The sequence below is a fragment of the Cuculus canorus genome, chromosome 7, assembly GCF_017976375.1.
Source record: "Cuculus canorus isolate bCucCan1 chromosome 7, bCucCan1.pri, whole genome shotgun sequence".
Taxonomy (NCBI): domain Eukaryota; kingdom Metazoa; phylum Chordata; class Aves; order Cuculiformes; family Cuculidae; genus Cuculus; species Cuculus canorus.
In genome coordinates, this window is record NC_071407.1 from 9,068,160 (window position 1) to 9,095,902 (window position 27,743).

Here is a 27,743-nt window from a genome sequence, read left to right on the forward strand (position 1 = left end):
GGGGGGTGGGGGAGCAGAAGTGCAGTGGAAGAAAAATCCTCAATATTTTTGTGAAATAACAGGTCGAGTAGCACTTGTGGGAGAGCTCGTGTGTTTTCCTGGATTGACAGATAGAGAAGGAATTAAACTGTTAAGCTTTAATAATGCAAATTCTTCTCCAGGTCTGAAATAGAAGTGTCAATCTTCATCCTTAGACCATAATAACTCCAACACTACTACTATAACAGATATCTGGTGTCATTATAATGTTTTAATTTCATTTCTGTTTGATAGGTCATAAATAAAAATGTGATAATGGAATGAATAGCTTTCTCCTTTTAATTTCTTCAAAGATCTAGAACTTAACTAGTTAAACTTCACTTTCCAATTTCATATGCCTCCCATCTACAAGATTAGTTTTAATTTTGATGTTATAATTAAATTTGATACTCATACTCATTACATAAATTTCTTTCACTTCACACTCTTTTGCCACCCATACGTTCAGGAGCTTCGGCACCAACTTCATATGAGTTCTTTTGCCCTTCAGCTGAAAGCACATTACTATCCTCAGAAGAAAGGTGGTGCTTCTAAATATAGAAACCTAATTTAGGTTCTGCTGTGACAATGAGTGGTCCATTTCTTTTTCATTACACTGATGGGGTATTTATTTCTGAAGTCCATTGTTACTTAAGTCATCTTTTAGCTTGAAGGCAGAGAAAAAGTTGCCAGCAGGGGGGAAGGCACAGTTCTTGTAAACATAAGTTATGTTTGAGAGATTTTCCGTAGCCAGAATATCTCTGTTCCATCTCCCGAAACTGGTGATTGTATTCTGTTATTGGACCCATTGTTATAGCCACCTAATACAAAGTGTCTTGTCTTCTGCTGAAACAAACTCAAACTGTGGATGTATTTTTCCTTATGGCCCTCCTCCCCCCCTTTTTTTTGTCAGGATTAGCAGATTTACAGAGGAACTGACAGATAAACTGTTTCAGAGGCTCATGTTGACTGGGGGAGAGAAGTGAAACATTCCTAGGCAGATATGCTAGTGATTTTTTTTTTTTCTTTTTCCATAAGGAAAGGTAGAAGCAGCTCTCTTTTTTTCTCAAGAAGTTCTTATTTTTTATATTGATAGCAAAACATCCCCACTTCCTTTTTGTACCAGAACAGGTTTGGGGGATGGGGAGCGGGGAGGCTGTATTTTGCTTTTTATAGGCCAAATGGCTCTGTGATTCACAGCTGGGATTTTTGACCAGAAATGGGTCATTCATTTTATAGATTCTCCTGGAGCAATTCAACGTACGATGCTATAGCACTAAGAAATGGGAGAGGGAGTGTCCTAAAGATTTAGTGCTTGCCCTGTTGTCTGGCTCCATTTGTAGGTCTTGGTCTGAAAGAGCTCTCAGAGAAAAGTAAAAACCTGTCAGTGAGAATTTCTCTTTTGTTCCCTCATAACCTTGCTAATGTAAAGCTACTTCTTGTTGTTTTGGGGATGGGGAAGGAGTTAAGTTCTTCAAATCATTTTACAGAGATGAGAATCTAAAGACCTAAGAGAGGCTTTGTTTTAAACTTCCATCTGTTGCTTGTTTTATATCTTGAATAAGCACAGATTGAGGATATCTTAAATAGGGGTCAGGAGAACCAGAAACTTTTGAATTGTCCTAGATTTGATGTCTGGTTTATTGATAGTTTTCTATCAGTTACACCTGTTGGGCCAAAAAAGAATAATTTAATTTAAAAAAATCAAATGAAATGCTGTTACGAGAAATTGAGCATGATCAGGAGAATTTAAAAAAAAAATAAATTACAGGAGCTGTACGAAGTTGCAAGGCAAAAAATACATTGTTCTTCATCCTCACATAAGCATGCTGTGTCTTGCAAGTGGCAAGTCCCCAGAAGTGACACAGGTCAGGGAAGGGAGGACTGTGTCAAGCAGTACGGTGTGTGGAGAGGGTGGAGAGCACATGGGTGGTTTCTGCTTTGACGCCTCTGAGAACAGGCAATACTTCTATAAATGAAATAGCACTCCTTCCCGTCATTTTGGGGAGCAGGGGTCCCCGAAGAAGGCCTGTTTTCAGTGACAGAGAGAAGGCAGTAAGGTAGAGAGAAGCTTAACTCTTCATTTTATCATTTAGTATTTAAGCATTGTACAGAGTGAAGCTGGTTTTACCATACTGATTTGCAAGTGGGTTTTGTGGCCCAGGTACAAAAAAAACCAGTGAGTGGTCTTAATAGAAAAGAGAGGAATGTTGCCCGGTTTCTAGGTGCATTTCCAGCTTCCAAGGGACGTGTGTGGTGGGAGTAGACAGAGCTTTGCATTCCTGTTAATCCATTGCCAGCTGTTGTGCCTGTTCACTTTTCCTTGCCCTTCTGGTAGTTCTTTTGCATTAGTGCTGGGTGCCAGCACTGTGGGGGACACTTCATGTTGTAATCTTTGAGGCCCTGGCCCTCGCTAGTAAAGGATGGTGGTTGCCAGGAAAGGAAACAGCCCCTTGCTTGCAAGCATTTCTCAGTTAAACATCTGTGAATCTGTTGTGGTTTTTTTTTTTTTTTTGAGGCCTCTAGCAGTGCCAGATTTGGATAGGCTTCCACAGGAAGAGCCAAAGTAGACATCTTTGACACATCCAGTCTGTCATAAAGCATCGAGATTTTGGTAGAGGCCAACAAAGCCAGCGTAGGACCCTTTCCTGGGAGGTTGGGAAGCAAATCTTGTTTCTTGAGGTTCATTGTTTGATTTGAATGTAATTATGGACAGCATTTGAACTTGAGTGTGAGACCGATTCTTGCAGGTGGCCACATCTGAGCTAAATGAAGGGCTGAAGCTCCTTTAGACAGAAGGTTTCAAAAGTTAAGGAGCTGCTGTGCAACTGTGGAGTATATCAAGGGAGTTTAGTGTGTGTCTTTTTTGAGGCAAGGACTTGAAAGAGATGAGAGTTAATAATCAAGGGAGCAGTGGAGGGAAACTGGAAAATGGCAGATTTAATAAAGATGACTAAATATAGTATGCATGAAATCACTAATACAGTTCAGAAGTGAAAGGGGGGTGGGGGAACAAAAGGGGGGAGGCTCAAGATGCAGCTGGCGATGAGGCTGGAACTTAAACCAGATCTAAGAATGAAGAAAAGGCTCTGTTGGCTGAGGAATTGCAGACTTCTTGGTGGGACTTCTGATGTTGCTGAATGGAAAGATAAGGAAGAATGTGAAAGCTGAGAAAGATCCTGAAGGGATTTGAGTGGGAGTGGGAAGGAAAGACTCCCTCATTAGCCTTCACGATAGGATAAAAGACACCACATAGTCTACCATGGTGGATTACAGATGTGCATACCGGAGACACATAGAATAGATGGTCTGATAATCTGAACTGGAATTATGGTCCCTAGAGGAGAGAGCCCTGAGGAGATCACTCTTACAGCCAGGCTCTGCCCCCAAGTACCTAGAAAAATTGCCTTTAGAGAACAAGGGTGGAGCAAGCTGGGAAACAAGTTTTGACCAACCTCTGCAACTTGCATTCAGGCTTTAGCTCTCAGCAGACAGCTGTCAGGGAAAGCTTTGTTTCTGTCTTAGAGTGTGGAGAAGTGCCAGCGAGTAGAAGACTGCTAAGGGAAAAGGGAAAGAGCTCCAAGATTAAGGAAAATGATAGTCAAGCATTGCAGTTAGGGAAGGGTTTTCACTGGATAATGGGATATGGTTACTAAGAAACAATTGCGATGTTGTGTATACATGTTGAGAGGCCAGACAACAAAATGGAGAAATCAGAGTTTCTGATACAAGTTGGGATATAAAACGTTTGAGTATCAGAAGCATGGTAGCATGCTCTTAATAAGTGGACTGGATGTATTTAAAGTTAAGAAATAACTGAACAAAAGCAAAAGTTGTGCAGTTTGGCTCAAAATCACCTTGGAGAAAGATGACAGAAGGAGTAAAGAATTTGTTGTTAGCCCCAGGGTTTCACTTGAATAGGGATAGGGATCTCTGTACTGTAGTTAGATAAATACTGCTTGCTATGAGATGGTTTACTTTCCCAGGTAGAGATGAGAGAAGAAATGATAGAGGCAGGGTATTCCTGGATGTAATTGCTGGCAAGTTTCTTCCTTAAACTAGTCACTGCATCACCAGGAAACCAGCATTGCTTCATACTGCATTTTGAAAAGTAGTGAGCCTATTCTAGAAAATAATTTTGCTCTGAGGATTCTGTTTCATTTTATGCTTAATCAGCTGCAGAAAGAGCTGGCTTCACTCTTTCTGTCCCTGTGTAGCTGATCCTAGCAGTCATGCAGCCAAGGTATGAGTTACATCAGCAAGGTGACTTTAGAGAAAATGAGTCAGTTGGGGTGGGAGGTGAACTCTGCTGGATCAGCTGCCAGAGAGGGGAGAGCAAGTACCTGGAGCTGGTGAGGGTTCAGGACCTTCCTGGTCACTGGCAGTTTTCAGTCAGGTTAAATGGAACTTAAAATCACACCCTTTGTAATCATGATTTGATTCAGCTTGAAATACGTGACGAAATATAGGAAAGTTGGTTTGGAATTTAGGTTTTGAATCTTAGTGGCAAATTTAATAAGCAAAGTTCATCATAGGAGTAAGGAGCCTGAGATCTCAGTTGTTTGAACTCACGGACACATAAAATTTGTCTGGAAACTGAATTCCAAATAAGAATGAGTTCTCCTGGTCTGCAGACCAAAATGTATGAACTTTGGTCTTGCAAATGATGCAAAAACAAATAAAAAGAATCTTCTGTGTGATGAGAAGGGTAGAGAATAGCAATAATATACAACTAAAACAGTAAGTATTTTTTGCTTGATTTTCAGTAAGGATGATGATAACTACAGAGGAGGAAAAGGCAAGATGTATAATGAGAATAAGAGAATGGAAATTACAACAACCAGAAGGAACTTAAGGATCGTAAAATACTCAGACCAAGAGAAATTTTCATCTCAGAATTAGGAAAGAATTAGTGCTGATCATAACTATTTTAGCTAATCTTTGCTTTCAGTGTGGTACCAGGGATTGAAGAAAGTAGTGCCAACATAAGGTAGGGGAAAGGAAGAATGATGTGAGTATTTAAAAGGCTGTCAGTCTGCCCTCACAGTGTGTAAAGCGTTGGAAGGCATTTTTTTGAGGGAGAAAAAAAAAAAAAAAAGAAGAGTCAAGGACATGGGAGATTAAAGGAAGTGAAGTAAAATACAATGTACCTACTTCATAGAGCGAGTTTTAGTGACCCAATGCCTCTTTTTCAGAAGAATTAATATTGCAGACAAGGAAGGCCAGCGTGCGGCCTTGAGGTCAGGCATGATCTGCTAGAACCCTTCCCAAGGTCTGCAGGTAAATCTTCCTGTTCAGCTCCATTGGTGGGAATATGCAGACTGGGATTAGTGTGGGTGGAGAGGTAGGTACCTCGTAGCAGTGCCACAGTATTGCTGCCGGAGAGCAAGAGACCCTTTCGCATTGTGGCCCCAAAGGACCAGCAGTTTGCAGCTGCTGAAAGAAGCCAGAAAGGAGGTGATGCTGGTTGGAGAAGCTGGGCAGAGGCGCAGATGGCGTAATAAAAGCAGACTTAAATATAGCATTAATTTGGGCATGTGTTTCTAAATGGTGTTTTATTTGGTAGAGGTAAATGACCCTGCAGATACTCTAGAATCATAAGACTGAAAAAGACCTTGAGATCATCTAATCTAAATTAAGGCCATTCCAAGTTGTTGTGTCTGCTGTAGAGATTAAGAAATTATTCCTGCAGCATCCTGTTTTCAGAACTGGAGACACACCCAGCTCTGTTTTCCCCTACCAGTCTCTTCAGTCTGAATTAATCCATGCTGTTTTCCAAAACTGTGCTCATTTTATTGCTCTCTTTTGAGCACGTACCTGTCTTGAACAATATTCCAAATTCTGCTCACTTGGTACTCTAAGTGAGGCTTTATGAGAATGCTGAACAGAGGCTGTACTAACATTCACATATCCCAGTACTGTGTTTGCATTTTTACAGCATGATACCATTAACTGATACAGTACATAAGTGCAATCTAACTTCTCTCTTTTTCAGTGGATTTTCTCCTTAACCAGGTGTTTGCCATTCCCTATGGCAGCTGTTGACAACTCTGCCTACCTGCAGTGTTCTGTGTGTCATCTTTTTTTTCAGAGCATTTGTATAGTTTGCATAGGTTGTCTTTTTGCCCTCTGGTATAATTTGTATTGTCCCACCGAGCTGACTGTTTGTCAGTTTAGCATTAGTCTCTTTTCTATCATCTGGGTCACTAATGAAAATGGTGAGAAAGAGCAGATACAGTGTAGGTGACTTTGGGAACTGCATTCCAGGTATGTATTTTGACATTGAGCTAGCGATGATTTCTGAATGATTTGGGGTGCTTTGTTTGGTTTATTCCTTCTTTTATATAGAAGGATATAGATCTGCTTCTCGTCTGCTCTTCTATTTGTAAAGGAAGTTTGCTTTGACATAATGTATTGAGTTTTAATTCATGCTGGCTTGTACTCATCACCTTGTTTTCTTTTAAGTGTTTACAAATAGGCTGGTTATATCTGCTGTGTTTCCCTTCCTCTTAATCACGGGCTGTTCTTGTCATCAGTGACATGAAAAGCTACATCATGGACCCACTTGAACAAAAAGGTTGATCATATTTGTTCTGAGGCAGTAAAATGCAATTAATATAAATCATCTAGACTTGTAATGCATTCCACAGTATGTCAAGTGACGGACAAGCAGAGGAAGACGGGGATTAGCAGCATGAACAGCAAATTAGATAGGGATTGGCTTATAAGATGTTAGCTATGTGGTGTTGAAATAGGTGGGGCGGCGTAGTGGTGAAATAGGTCTGGCTACCCATAGTTGTTCACACATTTTGGGAATGACTCGCTTAGTGTTTTCACTAAAACATTTGGATGAATTGATTACATTTGATTAAATCTGTAGATGGTACAGAACAGGAGGAGCCCTTAACGCAGAGGTTGAGGGGGGTTTCTGCAACAAAAACTGAATGTCCTTGAGAAACAGAGTAAGAGGAATGGAACAAAATGTGGCTGCATAAAACATAAAAGTGGTGGACTTAGATGCAGATGGCAAATGTAAAAGAGAGCTTATGCAGCGGAAGCACTGACATAGAGAAACCCTGGGCCTTCTGGCCAGTCAGAGGATGACTGAACCTGCTGTGTGATGTTGAGGGGATTGCAGGTGTGACTCTGGGACACCTGAGACGCATCTCCCTGGAACAGAGGCATGCTAGTGTCCTCGTACAGCTGCCCCCAAGAGCGATTTTAAACTAATGCACACAATTCTGGTCAGCCATGCTGGAGAAGGATAAATTCAAACTAGAGAGGATACAGAGTAGGATGATGAGGATAACCGGGGTGCAGAAGTACAGTCTAACATGGGAGGCTAAGTGGGAGTAGATAATGTAGGCTAGGAACATTGTCATGTACGCTAGTATGGAAGAAATGAGAGAATGTAATTAGTGCTATAAATAGATCTTGGAGGTAAATACTGTCTGATCTCCTATACAGACAGATCCAGAAGATCCTGAATTCACAATATAGGCCTGAGACACAAATTTGAAAAAAAGCAGAAGAGTACCTTGCCGCTTTCTCACATAGCGTGGAGTTTGAACTTGGAAAATAAATGCATTTCACATTTAGTGGGAAACTTACAAGTGAGACATATTTGTGTGACCTTTCAGGGACCCTAGAGAAAGGAGATGAACAAGATCTGGATCATTTTGATTTTATCTTTATAAACTCACAGCTGTCACAGTTTGAAGATGAGTGAATTTATAAAAAGCAGAAAACTTGTTATCTCAGAGAGAAATACTTTCAACACCATCTGTCCTGTGTTTTCCTGAAAGGAAAAAAAAAGTGTTTGTCCGTCAAGGTTGCTGCTGGACAAGCATGTAGGAAGGCAGATGCGAGAATCTAAAAATAACACAAAGGGGGGCAGAATCCATTATGATATCTAGGTTATTTTCTAATTTATTTGCTAGATAGACTAATGGTGTTTTAACATTATTTCAGCATTATCCTGATGCTGGGATATATTGACTAAAACCCCGTCTGTTCCATCAGACTTTTTATTATCAAACATAAACTTTTAACCTCAGCTTCTTGGTGGTTTATGCCTATAAGGTTTGTGTCTTTGAGAAGTTCTCCCAACCCTATTCTATAGAGTCAGGAATCAAACCAGCATATCAGCAAGGGGATCTCAGTGTAGGAATTCTGACAAAGTCACAATATGATTATAAAACAATTGTAGCAGGAAGAATACTGCTCAGGAAGGTTAAAACATATTTCTGTATACAGTCTGAAACTAGATTGTATCTCTCTGTACTTACATGATACACAGAGGTGGGGTGCAGAGGCTCCTTGTTTTTAATTGAGTATATACTAGCATGTTGCCTCAGTGAGGTGGAGCGTTTTACAAAGATAATTAAAGCACAGTGAATCAATGTTGCTTAATATTTAACTCAGTGTTTGGAAATATGAAAATATTACTTTTAAGATAAGATACTCTTAGGCTTAAAGTGTATATGTTTAGGATATAAAAAGGCTGTATTGCAAATCACAGAGAAATGTCCAAGTACTACCTTACTCCCACCAAGCTAGGACTAAGAGCACAGAGGCACTGAATCCAAAACAAGAGTCATCTCCTCCTGCCCCAAATGGCCTTTCCCTGTTAAGGGAATCCAGAGATGGCAACATAGAACGCCTGCAGGACTGGCACGTGGAGTTCCTGATCTTTTGGAGAGAGTGGAGTAGAGAAGAAGGGAGGAAGAGCAGTTGTAACCTTGTAACTATTCAACAAAAAAACCCCAAACCCATTCTGAATGTATTGCAAATTGAAAGCACTTCTTGCACAGCTCTAATGCCACCAGACAAACGGTGAAACACACTGCTGTCAGTAAGGGAGTAAATGTAAAGACTGGAGTGGTGGCTTTGAGGAGTCTTTTGCTTCTCAGAAACTGAATCTAAATTTATCTATAGCAGCTTCATTCCCATGATAATCTGAAGCGGGCATTTCTTTCTTTCAGCTTCTACAGGACATTTTCTTCTAAACTACTGCTCTCTGTTCCTGATATTTTTTGCCAAGATTTTTATACTTCACCTTTTGTGTATTCTTGAGGCTTTTGTTATTCCAGATTGCTCCAAACAGAGGCTCCTGGTTAACGTACCATTTTTCCTGATCCCGGCTGTTTCAGGAGCCAATTCTGCTCCCCATAGAGACTTTCTAATTAGCTGAGCTGTTACAGCCTATTCAAGTGACCATTTTATAGCATAATGTCAAGAATATGTTGCATGTGAAGGGTGTGGCGTCAGGCATATGGGGAACATTTGATATTACAAGAGTCGCTTGGATACTGTCATAGGGCTGTGGGAATGGAAAATACTGGCATGGGTGCATTCTCACCACTGCCGTAACGGAGGAAGTGATGCCTGGAGTGAGGCTCCCTCCGAACCGCACCCTGTTTGGCTTCCAGTGGAGCCAGTGACTTGTTTCCAGGAGGCAGCCCTGGACTGCACAGTCTGCTGGCAGCCAGAGCAGTCAGGGAGCCTGAACTGCAGAGGGAAGTTGAGCTTTCTGTGGCAAGGATGCACCCAAGTTGTTTTGGGGAAGAGCAAACAGAAAAATGCAAAATAAAATACAGTCCATTTAAAAGACAGGAAGATGACTAAGCTGGTGAATAAGATGCCTTAAAAGAAAGAAAGAGAGAAGGAGTGGCAGGGCAGAAGAACTGAAAAACTAGTGGAATTGGGGAAAAAATAGTGCTCTGGAAATCAAGGATGTAGGGGGTGAGAGGGGAAAAGGTGAGACAGGTATTTAAGCTCTGGGGAATAAAACCATGAAGGGACCTTATATAATCGACATCTGGGTGACTCTCAGGAAGTGAGCTGTGCTTCAGAGGGGCAACTGGGAATGTGGTACGAGAGGGGCAGGAAATAGTAGGAGGGTGAAAGGTGGAGTCCTGTGCTGTAATGGACTTCAGTTAGTGCTAAGTATGAGAGGGAGGCAGTGCCAGATGCTGAATCAGAAGAGCAGCAGCTCAGTGGATGTAAGTAGCCTGAAGCTGATGTTCTCAATCAGGTTGTTTTTCTGGAGGTGAGGCTGGAAGGTGGCCGGATAAATGAGTGTTACATCCAATAAGTTCACAGGGGAAGGGATGCAAGAATATTGTGAATGTTGGCGATAGGGCTTGAAGAAGAGAATAAAGCAAAGAAATGGAGGGAGTTCGGCATCATTGTGAGGGAAGCAAGAAGGCTGAAGAAGTGTGAATACTGAAAAACATGGATGGCACCCAAGTTAAAAAGGGTATGATGAATATTGCAGGAGGAGCGTGGGTAAGAACATTATGATCTTGAAGCTGTTCTGCTTGCTTTGTGGAAGACGGAGTCCAGTCCCAAGGTTAATGGCTTTTGTGGCACATTATGATGGCACTTGGAAATTCATATGAAACTCCAAGATTCCACTGTGCAATGAATTGTAGAACAAACATGGAATTAAAAGGGTTCCTTTCTCCACAGAATTAAAATTTGAGAGTCAAGGACAAATGACACACAGAGACGGGCAGATGGGAAATAGGAGGCATTGCTTATGAGGGAAGATAAGGCTTCCATAGGCAGTGGCCAAGCTACTGTCAAAGTTTCAGAGGTTAGTACAGCAAAGCAGACTTCTAAGGAGAAAACTGAAAGATATCAGTGAATTGGCTTCACAGGCGTTGCCAGTAAACTGTTCCTGAGACTGATAAATAAGCAGTATTAGGATCGGGAGATGTTTCTGAAAGTGCAGTTTGATGTAATGGGGCTGCTGGGGGAAGGAGCGCAAGGAATGGACATTGTGGGCTGGAGGTGTTTGTGACAGCATTGCGAGTGGATCTGAATGTGTATGCATTTTTATTCAGGCCAGAGGAAAAGAGGGTTCAGGAACCAAATGCAGGGTAAGTGTAGGCTGGGCTCTGCGCTATGGGAATGGGTAGAAACATGCATGTTTTATAAGCTTTGTAAGAAAGATCTGCAAGGGTTTCATGTAACCTGGGCCCAGAAGTGAGAGAGCGGCTCACACATAAAGATGACATTGATGTTACTGGATTTGAGTCAGTGGCAGGGTCACAGCATTGTTGCTTAGTGAACAAAGGGAGAGGGCATAGGAAAACAAGTCTGTTACAGCGATGCTGGGCTCGAGATGACAGACATCCCTAAGGGGATGCCCGAGAGACTGCTCAATATTTTGACTTTGGACATAAATCTGGAGTTAGAGCACTGTTCTGCAGGCTCGGGGCATAATGAATTCTGTCTAAATGACACACTGCAGAGGCCAAATGGAGAGAAAAGTGTCAGTGTCGGCCTGCTAATGGAAACGGAATTAGGGGCAGGTATAGGATGGTCTAGGAAGAAATGAAACAAGGGGCAGCAGTTGTAAAAAATACTATTTAAGTAGCTTAGACCTGAAAGAAAGAGTTGAATTCATACACAGGATTAGGGTTTTGTATTGGGAAAAAGGAAAGTAACTTAGTCTGAAATAATTTGTCTACATTCAAAACTTGTAGTTTCAGAGGTTTGCAGGTCATGTAAATGCTGGCAGCAAACTCCAGCAAGTAAGAACAGTTATGCAATATGATGATATTTGTTGTGGGTTAGTTTATTTTTTTTTCTAAATGCCATGCTTCTGGTTTTTCTTTACCAAGAGGAGAATTGGTGTCCCTGTTGCAGCAGGGTCACCAATTCAACTACAAAAATAGTGCAAATACCACAGCTGCGATGATGGTGTGATGGAGTAGCTAGGGATGAAGTTATGTGGAAAATTGCACAGTCATGTTGATGGATGCAGCATTAAACCCCATGGTGCTTGCCCGGGGGAGGACAAAACTGATTTTAAAAGTTGATTGAAAATATTGCAGAGATACAAACCAAATTTTAGACTGGATTAATTTGACATACACTGTAAGATCAGTTAGCACTGATATGCAACTGTGCTATTGCTCCTGTTCCTCTATGTGTCCTGTTCTCCTCAGCTTTTCAGTTTTGAAAAATGACTACTGATGGCCTGGTGAAGTTTTTGTGTGACTGTATGTCTCCAAGTGAGATTTGTCCACCTCCATACCCTAAAAGAAGAGTTTAAATGAAGAATTTGCCAAATGAGCTAGCGCTAAAAAGCCATTTATTCTTTTATGTGTTGCAGCCTTTGTAGTAACGATTGTTTCACACACATTAATTCCTCGTTTGGACTTTGGTCCCTGCACTTGAGCACACTGTTTGAACTCGGTCAGTTCACAGAAATACGTAATCAGAAAGCTAATTTCTCCACTGACATGAGGCTGTCCATAGCTCTGCTGTGTTATTTCTTCAGGTGTACAACATGAAACAGTTCTACTTGCTAAGCAAATGTAGGGCAGCACTACTGGAAGTAGATAAGTAGAAAAACGCTAATTTAAATGATGAAGACTGATTTCAATAGCTTTCATTTGTTTTATAGTTTAAATACTTGTAAGATTTGTGACTTCCCTCAGCAGCAGCACTGCACAGCTGCGTGCCTCGGGTGCAGTGCGGGGAAGGAGCAGGGTTTACAGCTGCAGGGTCTTGCTGCCTTCAGGAAATAAAGGAGGGGGTTACGGCAGAATCCCTGACCTGTCTGTGCAGTAGTTCCCGGTGCCCTTGCAGTGTTCTGGCAGCACTGTGCCAGCAGCCTCCCAGCAGGGCAATGACTCACGGCCGGGCGCTGGCTGCTGGCCAGCCTGCACAGACTGGGGTGGCAGCTGGCCTGGTCGCGGCCCCCGTCCTCACCGCCAGCCTTGCCCACGCACCAGCCGCCTGGCGAACCCCTTTGCGCCAGGGCACCCAAGTGAAAACCCGGCCAGTGTTCCAAAGAGGAAAAAAAGAAAAAGAAAATAAGAGCAGCTCTTGCAAAACCGTGCCAGGACAACCCCGCGTGCCTTTGCCTGAAAGCAAACAAAAAACAAATAAAAAACCTCCAGCAGAGGAAAGCAAAGCCATTTGCCACCTGGAATTTTTTGTGTGGTCTCTGCAAATACAAACCCTGCAGTGTTGCTACCCTCGCATGCATGGCCTGAGCCTGGGTATGCTGCTGTGGCATGCTGGAGGAACACTTTATTGTAGTCGAAGTTACGACTGCGATTTTAGGAAGGGAATGTTTGCATTTTTCCGTTGATTTTCATGATTATCTGTAGTTCTAGCGATTATCTGCAAAATAGGGCGCAGTGTGTTACCAGTAATACATGCATCCTGTGGCAGCAAGCCAAGACAGTAATTGAAGGTCAGGGATTGTTTGCCGAGTGCAGTTCAGTGTGCTGTCTGATTCCATAGGGGACTGGCAATACTAAAGAACAAAGGCAGCTCTGTTCTGCAAGCTTATAGAATGGCTTGTTTGACGGAGTTCAGGCCCAATTGTGAGACGAAGCAAACAGTAGTTGGGAGCAGCACTGAAATAATGTGACTATTAAATATGCCATTTTAAAGTGTAGTATTTTGCAAATGTCATAACCACACATGGATACAGTATTTTCCATAGGCTTTGGGACTCTTTAAGACACTGGTTTTATAAATTGTTATTTAAAAATTGGCATTAGTTCCTTTATGTGGCAAATCTGTTTTGTTAAGAATATACACATATATATATTGTGGTAAATTTAGTAAGCTGTAATGATGGAAATGTTATTTTATGTTGTCCTAGCGTACTTAACGTTAGGAATTGTACCAGCAGCAACTTCACTAATTTTTGTACTCGCAAAAGGTGTTTTCCTGCTTAGCAGACTTTTACGGAGATGGTCTTTCAGTGAAACCCTTGAAAACAGTCGCTGTGTTAGTACTCCCCCAGTAGCTGGTGCCCCTGGAGAGTTTTTAGCAGAGTCCCTCTGTGGTAATGAATAGGTGCTGCTGCTCTGGGTATTAATATTCTTTGTTACTAAGTTGCAAACTATTAATAAAGCTTTGTCCAAACCGGCAAACTTGCCTGTCCTCCAGACAGTCTTGTCATTTGTGTTTTAACAGCGTCTGTCTTGGATGTTGTAAAGGATTGCCTGCTTTGACAGTTGAGCTGCATACCGCCCAGCTATCACAGCCCTGCTGTGTTAACAGTGCCATGGGGTATGTTGTGCTCTGTGATAGGCGTAATTCATTTGGTTGCCCTTCCTGAAATAACTCTTGGTGTTGGGACTTTTCCTTGAGAGAAATGGGGAAACAAAACCCTGAAACTATACTAGATACGCAAATTTGGTGGTAGTAGTAGCGTGGCTTTGGGATGTTCAGTACTTCTTGAAGGTAATCTAAAATCTGCTTTTAAAAGTTGAATTGAACACACAAGTGTAGAATTAAGTTTAGAAAAAAATATTTCTTGGCTACTTGCCAAAGTCTGAGCTCAGGATATTTTGTTGTGTCAGCTGTTACTGATGGGTCAAGTTTTATTTTCCAGAAGTGATGAGGACTCTGAAGAACTGGGTCTGCAAGAGATTGCCCCACTCACTTGACAGGCAGCCTCGTTGCTGTTTGGTGGCAGAGGATGGGTGCCCTTCTGCACCAAAGGGATAAAGGACGTGCAGCCCGCAGCCCCAAATGTGGAATCGGGGCGCACTTTAATCTCTGCTACTGCATGGCCTGTCTCAGTACCAGCAAAAGCAGATGAGGCATAATTCGCCAATGCCCTGTTTGAGGTGGGGTGAAGAAAGAATTGGAAAGAAAGCGGGTCAAAATAGTGTCACGAAGATGTTTGATTTAATTTTTCTCATGGGAGATGAAGAGGCACAGTCCCCCGACAAGCCCCATGCTCTGCTGGTGGTAGAAGGCGAGTGGATCTGGTGAGAGGCGGTGGGTGTCGGGTCAGCAGAGCTGCACGCAGGGGTGCCGGAGGCCAGAGGAGCAACTGGCCGGTGGTCAGGAATAGACAGAGGCTGCCGAGGGCACTGTGCCTCCCCGCAGCCTTGCGGCCATATAAGGCTGCTCAGCCACCGCAGGCGCGCCAGGCTGCAAGACCGCTTAAAAGGGAAAATCAATTCCATAAACTGCCTCTGCTAGTGGCCCTTCAAAGCCAGCTCCAGTCTGGCAGTTGTGTGGTTTGAGCGTAGGCTGGGCAGCGTACGGAACCTGGGTGCAGGTGGTCCGGTTCCTGCCCCGCTTGTGTGCGTGCGGTGTCGGGAGCTGCTGGGAGGAGATCCAGTCACTGGAGAGAAGTTCATAGTGGGCAGAGAGACTTCCAGTTCGACTTGAATTTTTAACAGTACTTGAGTCTCATTTTATTATTTCGGAGCTCAGTATTTTATAGCGTTCCAGGACACCGTTAAGCTTACATCATTTGGAGTAATCCAAGATGAGAACAGAAGTAGTCATGCATTGATTTCCCATTATTCCCATACTTTCTTGGCAAACTACGTGCTTTATGTTTTTTCTGTGTAGTAGAAAATGTACAGCTGTTTGTGTTTAAAGACTTCGGAGGAAATAAATGCCTCTATCGCACCCTCCCCCGTGATTTTGTTCCCTTTTTCCCCTCTGTCCGCGCTGGTGTGTACGTGAGCCGAACCCAGGAGCACGCTGCAGGCCCCGGGCTGCTCGGAGGCCATTTTCTCACGAGCTGCCGCTCCGTTTCCCCTCGGACTGTCCCAGCGGATGATGTTCTTACACCCACTGCAAACAGCGAGGCTTTAGCGCCCTTCCCTTCTGGGAAAACACCTTTTATGGCGTTTTGTCCTCGAGGCGAGGGGGGCGTCGGTGCCGGCAGCCAGCACACGGTGGTCCCGGCACTGGGAGCGCTCCCCCGGGGCGCTCCCCGTTTGTCCCCCCCCGCGGCCTCTCGGAGCCCTCGGGCCTCGCCGCACGTGGCCGCGGCCCCGCGCCCGCGCTGACGTAAGCGGGGCCGCGCCGCCCCCCCCCGCCCCCCGCGCGCCGGCCCCGCCCCCGCGCGTCCCGACCCGGAAGCGGCGGGGCGAGAACCATTTTGCTCGCGAGTTCAAAGGCGGCGGCGCGCGGAGCGGCCGCGGGGCGCTCGGCCAGGTGCGTGCGGGGGGGACGGGAACGCGTCCTTTGTCAAAGCGATCGTTCTGTGCGGTGGGCGAGGGGCGGTTCTGCCGGGAGGGGCGGGCGGCGCGGGCCCCGGCGGCACAAAGCTCTCTCCCCGGTGCCCGTGCAGGGCCGGGGCCGGCCCAGCGGGGACCGGCGGGCAGCCGGGAGGCCTCGCGGTGTGTGTGGGATCCGCTTTATTGACCCGCCGCGCCGCGATTCCAGCCCAGAAACGGGAGGTGTCCCTGCCCGCGGCGGGGGTGGAGTGAGACCTTCTTTAAGGTCCTTTCCAACCCAAACCCTGATGGGAGTCTGTGGTTCTAACTACAAACCACGGCAACAAACGGGCGCTGGGAAAGAGCTGCGGCTCCGCGGGAGTTGAACGATTAAGTGTCATAATGAAAAGCTGCCGGTGTTGGTGCTCTCGCAGGCAGAACAGCGAGGCTGAAGAACAATGTGTGGAAAACTTTGCTGAACGGCACGTATAAATTCAGTTTACGTGATCTTTTCGGTTCTCGCTGTTTAAAAAGGAAAACCGTTTCAGGTTTTAGTTTAAGAATAGTTTCCTTTGAATAAATGTTTAGCTTCTTAAAAGCTCTGTACCGTAAAAATTCCTCTAGCTACGTTAAAAAAAACAAAACCGAGGCCATTGCGGTCCATGTGCTCGGCGGTGGGAGGGGCGGCCGGGCCCCGCGGGGAGCAGCTGCGACCCGAGCCCTGCGGGGAAGCGGGCGGCAGCGCCCGGGCGGTTCCCGCAGCCCCAGCGGGTGCCAGGGATCTGCTGCTCACATGGCGCTGCCGCCCCGCGTTGCGTTAGGCGGAGAGAAAGACGCGCTCTGTGCTTGCTCAGTGCTGCTTCCTCGGGAAAGCCAGGCCTGTGGTTGCCATGGGGGTTTTGAAAGGATAAGCAAATAGATGACTTGTGTTACTGGGCGGTAGAGAGAGCTGTTCGTGAGTAATCAGGCCGCTGGGTTCGCAAGTACTTGGTGAATGCCGTCAAATAGTTCCCAGATTGTTTGCTGTGAAGCGATGGCACACAGTATTTCCAAAACTTTATTTGGGTTTTGGGAATCCTAGAATAATTTAGGTTGGAAAATGCTTTTAAGATTATCGAGTCCGACCGTGAACCTCCTAACGCAACTCTGTTTCTCAGTCTCAGAGCTGTTCCAGATGCTTCCTGTAGGTGTTTTGCTCTTGTATGAGCAGGGGTAAAAATCATGGGGAGATGGGGGGAGTTGCAGGTCGGGTGGAAAGACAGTAAGAAATTTTTTAATCAGTATTAGGGAACTCGGCAGCAAAGCAGCCAAAATGTATGTGTGTGTTTATAGACCTCCCTTTGGCCAAGCAAGGAAATTTGGTGGGAAAAAAGTGGGAGGTTTTTTTTTTTTCAAGCAGCTGCTTAGAAGAGTGCTGAAGTCAGATGTCACGTAAAATTGAGTGTTTGAGTCAATTGTGGTTTTCAGGGAATTGGGTTAATGTAGACGGTAAAGAAGCAAGTTTGAAGGGGAGATTTTTGCTTGGAGAGGTTGGGTTTTTTCTGGTTTCAGCCATTATGCCTGATTCTCCCTGGAGTTGTCCTCCACTTTGGAACTGGAGAGAGGGAGCGTCTTTCTCTGAAAATCTGCAAGGAGCTTGTAGGACCTTCTTGCATCTATTTTCATGTTGTTACATGTCTCACGTGCTTGCTTCTAGTAGCTGAATCTTGTCTGCTGTGCTCTTAGTCTTACTCCATTTTTCTTTGTGCATGTGCAATGCGTGGTGTGAAGTTTGGTCATGTCTTCTATCTTAAGGTTTTCAGAATCCCTAACACATCCTGGTTTGGATACCTCCTTGGTAGCCTGCCTATCTCCTGGAGCTGATGGAGTCTGGACTTTGCTTTCCCACGAGGGCCTGCTCCTTCTTAAAGGGTGGGGGTTTGTTGATCTTTGATAATAGGAACATTTTCTAATAGTCTCTGAAAAACGTGAGGTTGTCTGTGCCTGAACAGCCGTCCATGTGTGAAGAGATGTGTGTCATGGCGTAGTGTTGCTTTATTTACATGTTTTTCCTCTGTGCTTTTGGGATAGCCTGCATCCTCCACATGTGTATTTTGGGGGCATTGGCCTGTCTAGAGGCTTAGATCTGTGAAAGCAAATGAGAAGGCATTACGTTTCCCTTTTCAGACTAATCATGCTCACAGATCTATATTTGGAACTGGTTCTTTTAATACCAGCAGTAAGATAAACCAGTGGTTCACACGTACCTTAATCTGTAGGGTTGTCTGAATCCTGAATGATAACTACAAGCCGCGTTCCACCCGGCTTGGTTTCAGCTGATGATGTGGTGTGTCCTGTTGTTTGTAGTCGGAAGTGCATTTCTTGACCTAAATAATAGCACAGAAAGTTAGAAAGAAGTCAGTGTGGAAAAAGTAGAACAGTGTATGAGAAGAGACGGCGAGCAAACTAAGAACTGGAAGGCTACAATGTTGGCTTTTTTAAGAAAGGTTTATCTGCTTCTGAGTTTATACACTCAACACTTCACGATTTCATGATATGAACTCCACCTTCTCTTAACTTGCACCATTAGCAATACGAGAGCCATTACGGAAAGGTGATGCAAGAGCAAAGGCCCTTTATTAACTATTAGAGGTTAAATAATTATTTACTATTCAGACCTGTAGTTAGCATGTTATCATATTCTTCTGCCTCTCCAGCCCTTTTGTCTAGTTACCGTGTTGTTAGATGGCTGCTGGGCTGATAGGGATTTTTTTTTTCCTTGCTTGCATAAGAACCAGTAACAGCTGAAGTGAAGCCTTAAACAAAATGGAAATAGGAATGCAGTGCGTTAAATCTGAGCATTTGAAGGGTTGGATATATTCATGAGAAGGTATTAAGTTTCTCCAATGAAGCATTCTCTCATTTGTTTAGTAAGTGCCAAAGCTAAAGCTCCGGAGAGGCTTGAGTTATATTTAGCCTAATCGCCAGGCAACACCTCTGTAAAGTAGGTAATGAAGTCTGATAAAACCTCGAGTGCATCTCTTATGAGCTGCCTGCAGACTGGCTGGGGGCAGGTCACCGACTGCCGCTGCCCTGCTTAGGTGACTTCTGTTAAGTCACAGGATTGCTTCGTGCCTCAGTTTCCCCATCAGTAAGCAGGCGCTGTGGTTCTGTCCCCCCTGTAAGTACTTGGGGGCTCTTGCTGCTGGTGGTGCGTGTGCGCTTGCGATCGTGGCATCTGAGCAGGTGCTGGGGTAGCATTTGCACAGTGCTTCCTGCGGTTTGGCCCTTGTTTCTCCTCTTTGTCTTTTCCTCCTGCATAGTAAATTTAGAATCGGTCTCAAAGGGGTTTTTTCTTTTCCTGTTTTCCCTCATTACTATTTTTTTTGTTCTGTAGAATAACTTTCCTCTATAATTTTTTTTTTTCTGTCCCTCCATGTTGTTTCCCTTTGTATCCTGCATGTCCTTTCTGGGGGTCGTTTCTTTTGTTCACCCGTGCCTTCCTCTCGCCGTTCCCGTCTTCTTCAGAGCAGCATCTTCTCTGCCCTCCATCCGCTGGGATTTCCTTTTCACCTGACTCATCCCCTCTAGTACATCCCCGCTCAGTCACGCTCTCCTTGCGCTTCTGTTCCAGGGAACCCAGCCAGCAGGGAGGGCCCGGCCCGCCGTCCCCTCGCGGGGAGCCCCGGCTCTGGGGCACCGAGGAGCCTCTGTTCCCTGCTCTGCAGCGGGGCGGGGGTTTCCTGGCCCTCCCCCGTGCTGGCCGGGCCGCCCGCATAGACGCTGGGGCTGTCGGGCCCCTGGCCCTCTCCCAGCCCGTGGGAGGAACGGGAAGGCTCCCGGGCCCGGGCGCTGCCGTCCCCGAAGCCGCTGCGCCGGAGCAGCCGGTTGCTGCAGGGAGGAGCGACTGCGGGGGCGGCAGCGGAGTCAGAGCAGATGCAGAGACGGGCAGGGAAATGAGATGGTTGACTTGAGGCAAGGTGAACGATTTCAGAACAGGAAGGGGGGGGGGGAGCGCTTTCAGTCTGCAGTCCGTTTCCACTTCAGTGTCCTTAGTGTAATTACCACTGCGCTAGCTAGTCCTGCAGGCGGAGAGAGGATCTGCGTGCTAAGCTGCATGTTGGAGATATAATCGTGCTCCTGTACTTTGAGCTTCTGTGGTAAACACTCTTGCTCAAGCACGGTGAGGGAAAGGAAGAATGTATGGTGTAGTTCCCTTTTCTAGCTGCTTTCGACCAACGGCACAAAGGAAAAACGGCAAAACACAAAATCCTTCTTTCTTGTATAATTAGTAATTGTTATTCTGTTTTAACTTGTTTTCATGGAAGAATTACGTCAGTGTTTATACAGTGGTTGTGGGGGTTGATGTGCTGAGCTTTTTTTGATTGGTTAATTTTCTTTTTCTTTTTTTTCCAATAGACATTCAAGCCCCTGGTTGGAAAAAGTGTGTACAATTCAATTACTGCAGTAGAATTCCTTGTGGACAAACAGCTGGATTTTATAACTGAAGATAGTGCCTTTCAGCCCTATCAGGTAAGAAATCTGGTTAGTGTATAAGTACTGTCTGTTTAGCTTAGTTAAGATCCATGCGTTTATTATTTTTAACTGCAATTGACAGCCAGGTTCTGTGTTACAGGAACAATTTCCTGTTGATTATTGCCACAGATTGTTACTCATTTTGTGAAAGATTATATCGGATGCTGTACCTGATTTTAGTGAATCTGATCATGTCAAGGAATACTGTGCAACCAGTGTCATTGAACCATCTTTGAATAAAATACCTGACCCATTTAAAGGTTAATCAGTACCATTAGTTGTAGAGCAGGTAAAAGATAGTATTCATCCTTATGAAGATGGGCTTTCATTTCTGAGTCTTGGCACTACTACAATGATTACTGACTTAATTTCTTTTTGAGAATGAATAGCAGAAAATGTTATTTTTTTAAAAAGAAAAAAGACTTTGTCTTGCTGTTGCTTGTAAGCCTTCTAAAATTTCCAGTATTCTTGATTTTAATGCTGCCTTCATCAATTAGAAATACATTAATATATGAATGTGTGGGTATTTAAAGAATAAGAGAAACAATGATTCCCGCCCCACTTTCCAGAAGAAGGTCTAAAAATCTCTGTGAGAAATAGAAAAAACATTTGATATTTCAGCTTCTGCTAAACTGATTGCGATTAGAATAGCCATAAATTCTTTTTTACAGCTGGGATGGTACACTGCAGTGATACAGAAATAGTACTTTGAGACTTGGAATAACAGATGGCCCTGAATAAATGCTATGTAATTTTGTCCTGACACCCCTTCTTCCCTCCTCCTTCACCAAGATGTTGTGGTTTTTTTCTCAATACCAAATATAGAGCTAGAAAAAGAGAAGCGACTGAAAGAGAATCCTGGGGAAAGGAGAGGGAGGTTTGGTTCATGGAAGGGCTTGTGCTTTTGTGCATGTGTGGTGGGGAAGCCAAACGAGTTAACACTTCTTGTCAGGGTGAGGTTACATGTTATGACTTGGAGCTGCTTGAACAGCTTGGCTTTGCTGCAAAGGACAATTCCCACTATCAGACCCACACTGGTGCCTGCAGCTTTCTAAACCTGCATAACCTTGATTTTCAGAAACGGGGGCGGGGAGAAGTCTGTGGTGTTAGTGAGCTGAGCTGGATTAGCCCAGTGTGCAGCAAGCACTCTGGCTTCCTCTAGAGAGAGGGTCAGGATGACGCAACCGCAGAGTGGGATATCCTCCTTTGGCAGCAGCGACCTCTTAAATCAGCTGAGCTGTGAAGTGTAAATTCACCCTCAGAGTCCAGCCGCAATCTTCTAGATTCATTTTACAAAGCAAATACTTGTGCTAGCATCTGTCCTTTGCCTGAGATCTGTCAAGATCATGTCTCTGATAATGTTCGTTCCAGTAACAGTAATCAATCTCTTTTGGGCAATGAATCATTTCTTACAAGATGAGCTGAGCAAAACAAATTGAATATAGGAGGAGGACTGCCTTTTGTAAAGCAATCCTGTTGCCAGGCTTGGCTGGCAGTGACATAGCAATGCTGTATGCATTTCATGTCCTTCACTTCAGGGAGTCTTTATTGATAGTATTTGGATGCAGAGGCACCTTAATTTGGGAAGGTGCATACAAATCGAAGGTGTCATTTCTTAACGTGTCATATGAACAGCTGCCTTTATAATATCTTGGTGGATAACACTGTAATTGGCGACTTCAGTTTTAAAAGAGGTTTTGACTAAAAGGTCGTACAAAGCAGTAGCTTGTGAAAAATAGTTCCAGGTATCGGCTTGGTCTTCCCTAATGCTTAGCCTCCATTTTTGATGTGGAGAGGTCAGATTGTTTCTCCCTCTCATAGAGCCAGCTGCCACCTATTAAAGTCTGAGGTGGAGGCTTCTGATATGTATCAATCATAAGTAACTTGGTGACAAGAGATAACCAAATTGTTTGTTTTAACATTATAACAAGACTGCTGGTGGGTATTCCCTTTAAGTTATAAGGCATGCAGAATTTGCATCTTAACTGGATATTGCTTAGGTTTTGAATGTAGATGCGTAGAATAACATTGAGCTTTGATGAAATAAAGATTTCCCTATTAGAACAATTCTAAGAAGTTTCAGAAATTACTTTCATAAATATGTCTCTGCAGGGCTGTCAGCATCTCATTGCCACGTTTCAGGAGTTAACTTACAGATGAGAGCTGTAGTGAGTAATAATATCTTAAAAAGAACAGAAACTTTTTTAAAATAAGCTAACCGAATTCTGTACTAGCAGTGTGTGAGACAGAGGTATTGGTGTGATCATTATGAGATTATTTTCTCCTGAAAGATAACCTGAAGTGGGAGGATTGTGTCTTAATTTGTTTTGCTTGCTTTTTTTTAATTAATGTTGATTGTATTCCAGCCTTAAGTCACTTAATATAAGGTAGGTTTTACTTGTACCTTTTTTTCTGTAAAGCCCTCCTTTTTTTTCTCTCACCCCTTTTTTTTTTTTCTTCAATGTAAAGAGGCCCTAGATAAATCTTTGTAAACCTAATGTAAAAGTCTGCTTTTCTAAGAGGAATAAATGGCCTTTTTGCTCCCTTGTTTGGCCTGGAATACCCTTAGCCTGCTTTTGAGCAGAAAACAGACCTGAGGAATCATTCTTTGCAGAATTGAATTAACTTGGCATCTTTCTAAATGTGTTTAGTTTTTGATTTAAGCTCTCATGGCTGTACGTTTTCAGTATCAAGTCCTTGGAGACCATGGTGATCTAAACACTTTTTATTGTATTTTGCTGTTAGTTTCTAAAATTCCAGTACCTTTCTGCCAAAACAAACAGTTTGAATCTATGTGGGAAGAGTCCATTTCACTTCAGATATAATTCTTAACTACTGAGTAACTTTTCCCATGGTTTGTATACTGGTGATGCTGGTAATGGGCAGCAGAGGAGCATTTGGTATGAGTTCAGCTCAGATCGGTTCTGATCAAGAAACCAGTGCTGTTTAGCATAACTATGGGGCTGAAGGGCTTCGTGAATAAGATGGTGCTGTCCAGTTTAAAGGTGACAGCTGCCCAATGCAAAGAAAACGGCACACTTGGCATCCTTTCAGTCTTGGCAGGCAAAACAGAGTTTGGGTAGGCAAAGAACTCAATTACTGTCATTACCAGAAGTGGTTCTTCCAGAACAAGAGTAAAGAGATTTTGGCAGGACTGGTTGGGGGCAATGATAAACTGTAGATTCCCATGCCATGTCTGCTCTTTGTATAAACAAGCATACTTCAGTTGTTGAGAGATTCAGCAGCCTTGTAAGAGCTAGATGAAGATCATTTTTAAAAGCAGGGTGTGCAGCTGTGCTATACGAGCCGCCTTCTGTTTTTTGCATATCTTCACAGGGTTTTCTATAGCAAATATTACACTTGTGAGGGAATTTGGTGTTCACAGTTAAATGTGCTATGTGATTTTTCTTCTCCCTTCGTGTTTACTGCTTTGAATCCTGCCCTTCTCCATAAAACCCCCTTAGATTCTGTATGTGTGGTGCCTTAAACACCAACCTACAACCTGTTTCCGGGCGCTTTTATCTCTCTCGCTTCATAGAGGATACAAACTGTATTATTGTCTACGTGAAACTTGTGTGTGGCTGAGAATGACTCATTCATTAATCTGGGATGGTCAGACCATTTAGTCATGTAGTTCTTTTTATGGTGGTGACAAGGGGATCTTGAGGAGAAAGTAGATATGAACGTTTGCCACAGTCCTCTGCTTAGCAGTGAAATGAAAATCATGTTCCTGTGCTGGAACTGACTGACACAGAAAATGCACGTTGTAAATTTTCTGTCAAACTAGAATCTGTAGGAAACGTCATGAAATGTGATGAGCAAGTCAAGTCTTTAATATTTTTCTACTTTGTATTCTCAATACATCACGTATATTTTGTGATTAGGTAAAAGCTGACAAAAGTGTTATGTTTTAGAGTGGCTTGTGCTATAGATTGAAAATGAACACACTTTCAAATGTGTTTGTTATTACAATATTTTAAGCAAAACGACAGTCAGCCTGCACTGCTATAAGTGTGACCTAAATCAAATAATTAGAACTGTAATGGCTTTCTGTAATAATGAGTTCCTTGTACTCTTCTGTGACAGCTGTGTGTCTGTTCGTTATGATACATGCAGTAAGTTAAGCAGCAGCAAAGCTGATCATGCCTTAATTTGTTCAAGCATTGTGGTTTACTTGAAGGACTATAGATGGGGATGTGAAGCATTAAAGCTCAGCATATGGTATGTGTGACCTCATCAGAGTGGTGTTTTTGTCTGGTGGTGTTTGGCAGTACCCGTCACGGGCACTACTGGCCTGAAGTGTGCGTTTCTGCTGTTGCTGGCTGAAGCAGCTGGAGTCAACTGCATTATGCTTTGGACAAGCAAATAAAGAATAACAAAAAATGGCTGATAATGTGTTTTTCTGTAATAAAATACACTTCTGTAAAGACCTGAAAGGACTCTGCTTTGCCCAAGCAGCCAGTGCATTTCAGCTGTGTGTGTGGGTTAGGAAGAGCAGGGGGCACGACAGGTTATGTGTTTCCAGATACACACACACACATTTTGTGTGTGATACCTTTCCAAAGGACTTGTGAGTGCACATCACTGGAACAAATGTGCACACCTGGGAGAGGGCAAAGAATTCAGATCCAGTTTCTTCACAGTCATTAAACTTCCTGCAAAGAGGGTATTTCACCACTCAAGGAAGGAAGTGGAAGGGTGTGCATAGTCTTCAAAAAGTCCTGCATATTGTGTTTCAAAAAAAAAAGGGAAGAAAAAGCCCTGCTAAGAATGAATTAAGAACACACTTCACTTCTCCGTGGTGGCATCTCTCTTCCAGCCACGTGACTTACTCACATCCTCCTTCAGAACAACTTTTTGTTTTCCTTTTTTAAGACAAGCCTCATTGCCTTAGTGTTTCAGACAAGTGAGATCTGCCTGTAGCTCTGTGTTGGAGGCTGCAGTTGTGGAGATAGGGCACTGAGAAATCCCCTGTGGGAGGTGTGTTACGTGTACTGAGCTAAGAGTGCCCACTTTGCCCTTTTTCTGAATGTGCACTGCACGTCTGAGTGCTGACAGGTCAAATGAAAGACTCCTGAAAAGATTGCTGAAGCAGTGACAATTGGCTTCCTCACTGATCACGAAACAGCTACCTCAGATTCAGGATCTAGTACTGCACTAATCTTAACTGGGTCTATTAGAAGTTCAGGTTCTGTATGTTGTGAAGTAAGGCTTGAGGAAAGGACAGCGTGCAACTCTCCCTGTCTGTTTATTATGGGCAGAGACTGGGTATTTCAGGCCTGGATGCTTTTGGGTTTTGTAACTTGCTTGCTCATAAGAGCAAGTCAGTCATGTAGTAAGGCTTGTGTAGTAATGACATGCACATAAAAAACTTCTTTAAACATCTTCAAACAGGGATAAAATAATATTTTTCTGTCTGTATTTTAAGCACCCCATAATCATATGTGCACTCATCATTGAGATTTCTCTTACTCTAAACTTCAGGCTTAAAAATAGCTACTGCAGCTGAAAATTGCTTTTCCCATAAACTTGTGCCTTCACTGCTTTTGGGTTAGTTCAAGAGCTTTTTGGTTGGACCCACCCTTTGAGGTTGGCAGAAGCAGCTTGGGAGCTCCTGGTGCAGGCCAGCTGGCAGCCGTGACCGTCATGTGATTGCCTCCCGTTTTCATTTCCTTCACAGGCAACAGAGACACACACAACTTTCTGCATCTTTAACTCTTCTCAGTGTCACCTTTAAGAACCATCTCTAGTCCTTCCTGTGTCTCTGATGTCTGGACCACCCAAAAGCAGTCCAGCTGGCTTGTCTGGCAGTGTTGTAAAGAGCAGTGGTCTAAACAGCTCGTTACCGACACAACTATGTTTTAAGTGTATGCTTCCAGCATGAGGGGAGGCAAGAGGCTGCTGCCTGCATCCAGCTAGAAGTGGGTCAGATGACTCATACCAGTCCTTGCTCCCGGTTGCATGTGTGGGACAGAAGATTTTCATCGGACCGCTCACAAAGAGACAGGAATGAGGGAGGAGGATTTGGAACCTTCCATTTGTAGCGTCCAAGGGAGATGCCTACATCGTCTCTAGACCAGTATTTGTGCTTCTCTGAAAAAAGCCTGCTTCCCCGAGGACTTAATCTGCCTTTGTTCTCAAAATGAGTGGAACCAAAATTCTACCTTTCTGTTTTACTTTGATTTCTTAGGAAATAAGGATTTTAGTCACTTTTTTTGTCTGTCTTAGTGAGGTTTGACGCAGATGGGACGAACCTTAGAGAACTGAGCAGCATGGAGGGGAGGCCATTAGTCAGGAGGCTGTGATGTAGCTGCCACAAGTAGTGTGTCTCCTCGAGGTAGTAAGAGGGTGTTTACGTTGGGACTACTGAAGGCCATGGGAAGGCATGCAGGGAGGGAAGGGCAAAGAGTTGTGAGGTACCTGGGACAAGCTGAGGTTGCTACATTGCAGATAGTTCTACTGTTGTAGAGAAAGTTGTCTTGCTATTCCTGCAGTTTTTCAAAAATCACGGTTAAATGATTTTACTTTGTTCATCCTACTCCAGGAGAGAGCATTGAAATTACAAGTTTAAAAGTTAGAAATTCAAACCGAAAAGATGGAACAAAACTTGTTTCTTATTTGAAGGTGAAGATCAAGTCCTCCCACTGAGGTGTCTTAGTACTTCTCAAATGCAGCCTTGGGATTACTGCATCCACAAATTCACCCAGTTTCTGGGTAAGGAACTTCCTGTATTTGATCACAGATGATTGTTTTTTTCACCAGTAAAAGCCATGGGAAGTACGGCACAGTAGTAAAAGAAGAGCGCTTTATTCTCAGTTCCATGTCCTTAAAATTTCTAATCTTCACATTTGATTAATTAAAAATGAAAGTTTAAAGTATTTTTCTTAAGTGATGTTCTTGACCAGCACTGTTTTCATAATCCAGACACAAGGTCAGCTCCTAGGGAAGTCTCTTTCACTGGATAACCAGATGGTGCTTTGCCAGTGTGTTGCTTTCCCCAATAGTTGCTGTGTTTTGGGATTGGGAATCCTTAGTGCTTTGAAGAACTAGGAGGCACGAATGAGGGTAAAATCCTGCAGTCATTGCATGAGAGTGCTTACCCAGGGAGCGAAAAGAGTAGGCCTTCCTGTATTTCAGGTAGGGAGGAAACCGATTTCATTGAAATGTGTTCTTACCCGAGTTAAGCTTTATCTTGAGATGATAAACACAATAGCTTATTTGATGAAATGCTTATGATTTTGTTTGTCCCTGTTCCTTCCTGTG

General features: G+C 43.7%; 1 protein-coding gene across 4 annotated transcripts in view; it reads left to right on the forward strand.

Annotated features, from left to right (window-relative positions):
* The window catches only part of JMJD1C (jumonji domain containing 1C), a 159,951-nt gene that overhangs the window by 82,785 nt on the left and 49,423 nt on the right, over positions 1–27,743 (forward strand). For 2 of the 4 annotated variants that reach the window (XM_054070966.1, XM_054070967.1), the window contains exon 3: positions 20,364–20,477. In XM_054070966.1, the coding sequence (XP_053926941.1) occupies positions 20,364–20,477 (114 nt within the window). Of the gene's footprint in view, positions 1–15,879; positions 15,964–20,363; positions 20,478–27,743 lie in introns of those variants that run through there. The other 2 variants (XM_054070969.1, XM_054070968.1) reach the window with 2 other exon arrangements.